The 4056-nt window shown below is 35.7% G+C and overlaps 1 protein-coding gene across 1 annotated transcript; it reads right to left on the bottom strand.

Annotated features, from left to right (window-relative positions):
- Positions 1-960: 960 nt before the first annotated feature.
- On the bottom strand, positions 961-4056 carry LOC144714645 (very-long-chain aldehyde decarbonylase GL1-10-like). Its single transcript, XM_078589430.1, has 6 exons — positions 3994-4056; positions 3625-3697; positions 1940-2285; positions 1193-1340; positions 1076-1108; positions 961-975 (listed from the first exon to the last, which is right to left on the bottom strand). The coding sequence occupies exons 1-6, from the start codon at positions 4054-4056 to the stop codon at positions 961-963; spliced, it is 678 nt and encodes a 225-aa protein (XP_078445556.1).

Raw genomic sequence — 4056 nt, 5'->3', positions numbered from 1 at the left:
ACCTTGTAACATATGTAATTAAAATCTGGTGTTTAGTCATGAAACCTTAGTTAAGTCCTGAATGATAAATTTAAATTAAAATGAAGCTAATATCAGTCAAATGATGCAAAAGACGCTTTTAAGATATATAAATTTACATGCATGTTTTGGATTTATCAAGTAGGTCCACAGTTCTCACTTGAGGAATTGAGAAATTGTTGATCAACATGTCTCAAGTGATTTGATCATCATTTTAAAAGGTCTTTTAAAATTCTGTCTCACATATTATACTGTATGAATTTTTAACATTTCACCTGAATCAGGACCCGAGGACCCAACAAAATATTAGTTTTACATTCAATTATATTGATTTAGTATTAACATTTATTGAAGAGAACGCATGATAAATTGTTATTCATTCAAAAAACATAATCAATGAATTCTAATGCTTAAAATTTAATACATCAATATTTTCATTTATAGTTAAAAATCTAATTATAATCTATTGTCATGTCCCAATCAATTAAAGCAACTGTATGATATTAATTTTGACTTCAAATGAAGTAAATGAACAAAAAATTATTTTCATAGTGAACATATAATGTAATTCATGTGTTTTCACTTCTTTTTTCTGAAAAAATGCTTTTGTTTCAAGCCTAATAAGCTATTGGCAATGTTAAAGCTCCTACATTATAATGAGCTTGAATGTATTTTTTGATTTTTGATATTTCAAAAAACATTTTTAGGATGCAAATGTGTGTTCATGACTGAAAGTTACACATACAAAAAATAAATCAAAATATTAAGGATATTAGAATCTATTATTTTGAACATTTTAACACAATAAATTGTGTACGAGTCACAACTCTGGGTCTCCATTAAAGCCATAAATACATAGTTTTCAAACTTGTTTACTAGGATCAGGAATATTTCTGATTGTCCATCAAAACCCTTCCAGCTGCATTATTTTGTTGTGAAAATCTATGAGCTCTTACTCTGCAAAAATAATATTAAATGTAGTCATTTATGTTATAAGCATAACCTTATCATAATTAGTAAGAAAACCCATCAATAATAAATACAGAGTATGCATTACCTTCTGAATGTAAGCTATGTGGTATTGATATCCCTGGGATTGAGAAGATTAGTAGATATTGTCAAGTACTGTCCAGGATAATCATATAAGATGATATAACTTTCATTAATTACAAACCTTATTTTTCCTGTATATGTAGTCACAATATGTAAAGATGGAGGCAAAGTTGCTCCTGCTTTGGCCCCCAACATTGTGATGATAATCATGGAACTCTGCACCCCCATAAAATGGAATGTACTTCGTTGGAGTCAACGGGAACTTGTAGCTGTTTTAGTATGAATTAGTGGAGTGTATAATTAAAGAGTCAAGTATAAGAACCATTTACCAAAGGTACATAGAAAAGCTAAAGATTCTATCTCTAGTTTAAAATAAATGGGTATTTAGTATTGATATTTTATCTAGAAACTCTGAATATATTGATGAGGGATCAAAGTTTTTTGTAGACAAAGACTGATAAACAGAATGAAATATTAGAAAATTAGTAAGAAACATCAGAATTTTCGAATGTATACAAGGACAAGTGCTTTCATAAGTTTCCAAGCATCGCAACTATATCTTTCTACATTACAACAGGAAACTAAAGTCTGAGAAAAAAATATTCAAAAATAAAATTTGTCATTTTAATGTAAAAAAACAAAATTTCAACAGTTCGTAAACAAGGTTTTCTCTTTTCAATCTCAGCTATCTCTTTTTCAAAGTCCATCTTTTTCTTGCCTCGTTAACTTTTTTAATCTATGTGCACAAGAATCCTGATAATAAGACTCTTCCTTTTAATAGCTGTAGATTGTGGAACTTACGGTATTTTTAACTAAATCAATAAAAAATTATGAGGATTAAAGGCCAAGAGACTAAAATATATCTTACCCTATGTGGGTCTCAATTGCTTCAAGATGTCTCAGAATGATCCAAGCCCATAATGTGACCATGTGTCCAGGTGCAAGAGCAGGCCCAATAAGTGATGGTGATCCCACAATCAGCACCTCAGCCCAGTGTGCGTAGGGTGCAGCAAACCCAATGGGGGCCGTGAACTCATGGTGGGCCCGGTGAATATTCTCGTAGAGCCATTTAGAATGCAACATTCTGTGTAGCCAGTAGTTAACGTAGTCATCGACCAAGAAGTACACAAGCAGCTGACTGCATGCTTCCCACAGTGAAGGCAATGGAAGACTCGTCCGGATACCCATAAACTGCAACAACATCAAATTATTATCTGCTCAAATCATTCACTAAATGGATTTATAGAAACAAAATGAGAGATATGTGGCATTATTGGATTGGTGCAACCCATATCATTAAGAGATGAAATAATTCATATAAGACATACACAGAATTATCAATAGGACTGCATTCTTCACAGTAGGAGTAGCCAAAAGAAGATCTTAACATGAAGAATGGGAGCTGTTGAAGGAGCTTGCCTTCCTACTGTATTGTTTTAAAAACAAAAAAGATCATGTCACCTAATCAACGGGGTCAGTTGTGGGAGATGCCCTCCTCCTAGTGCCGGCATTATTAGGACACATGGAGGGTGTCATGAAGCAGGTTACTGATTCCACGTTGTTCATCTGCAAAAGGCTGCCTCAATATGAGCGAGCATCATTGATGGCTATATGCATCACCATGAAAACAAAACTAACCGACCACTAGAAGTTGTTGTTGAACAATGACGTCGTCCTTGTTGTTGCGCTACTTGACCCATTTCACAAGGGGTAGTGTTTGATGAAGCATCCTACGTGAAGGCGGTCTTCTGTATTTGAGGGATTCTTAATACTACACCAGCAGCCACACATCACTCATGCGATACAAACGTGCCCCATCAACAACAACCATCGAAGGCCAAGGTCAGTCATGCCCTTAGCAGTGAATAATCTATGAGAACAACATTACCAACCCCCCTTTGGAGGAATTTGAGATCTTCCTTTGTACTACACACCAAGGAGGGGGGATACTATGCATGCCTTGTGGGGTAATAAGGGTGTTCTTGTCTATCCAGCAGTAGCAAATATAGCCACGTGACTTTTGATTAGTGTCTGAAACAAGTGCTCCATCAGAAAGGTTGTTTTTCGCTGCACTAGCAGTTACTGGTTACAAGCGTTTGTGATTGGAGGGAATGACTATCGAGGCACTCTCTTGTGTGAAGTGTTGGTGTCGAGGAGAGAAAACAATGATATGATATTTGTCTTGATGGCCAAATCGATGTCAAACTAGAAACATCAGCTATGCTTCAAGTTTATCTATAATTTATGTTCGCCATATGGATTGTCAGATAATTGTCTATTAAATTTAGATGTCGTGGTAGCTTCGGAGAGATAGAGCCTCTGGACGATTGGCTCTTGTCCTAGTTTGTGAAGCTTTGTGATGCTGATGCAAGACCAGCCTAGAATTTTGATTTCAATCACAAAATATAATATTTTATTACTGTTTGGAAAATATAAGTATGCTATTCGTTGTTGTGCGGACATGGGATATTTATTAGCTGAAATGAGAATTTAACTTTTCACTTCCTATTTGAATCTTACGTCAAATATTAATGGTGACATGTAGTACAGTACAGGCGCCATACCACTGCTTGAGGAAGTGGAAGCCCAACCTCAGCGAATACCATGCTGGAGTGTGCGCCAACTCCTTCAACAAATCACAAAGAAACCACAAGACTCAAGTGTGCATATCATCAACTCTGATTCTGAATCTGACGGTGAAAAAATGGCACGCCTGATTCAGAGTCACAACAACCAATGTTATTACATTTTCATCATAGACAATCAAACTGATACATACTAGTTTGAAATAAATCCTGGCAGGCCTTCACCTGACTCTAGTTGTTGAGACACACATCCTAGTAAGTTTTGATATGTATTCTGACCCAGCTACGATTAACTTTGTCCAATATCAGGTCACCCAATACCTCTATCAATGGCTACCTGCATCACCCCAAACCTCCGCGGGGGCAACTGATTGCTTGTGGAAGGAATACTATGCCGCAT

Source organism: Wolffia australiana, chromosome 17, assembly GCF_029677425.1.
Source record: "Wolffia australiana isolate 7733 chromosome 17, ASM2967742v1".
NCBI classification, from domain to species: domain Eukaryota; kingdom Viridiplantae; phylum Streptophyta; class Magnoliopsida; order Alismatales; family Araceae; genus Wolffia; species Wolffia australiana.
Note: the sequence above shows the minus strand (reverse complement) of the source record. Positions and strands in the feature narration are given on the sequence as shown.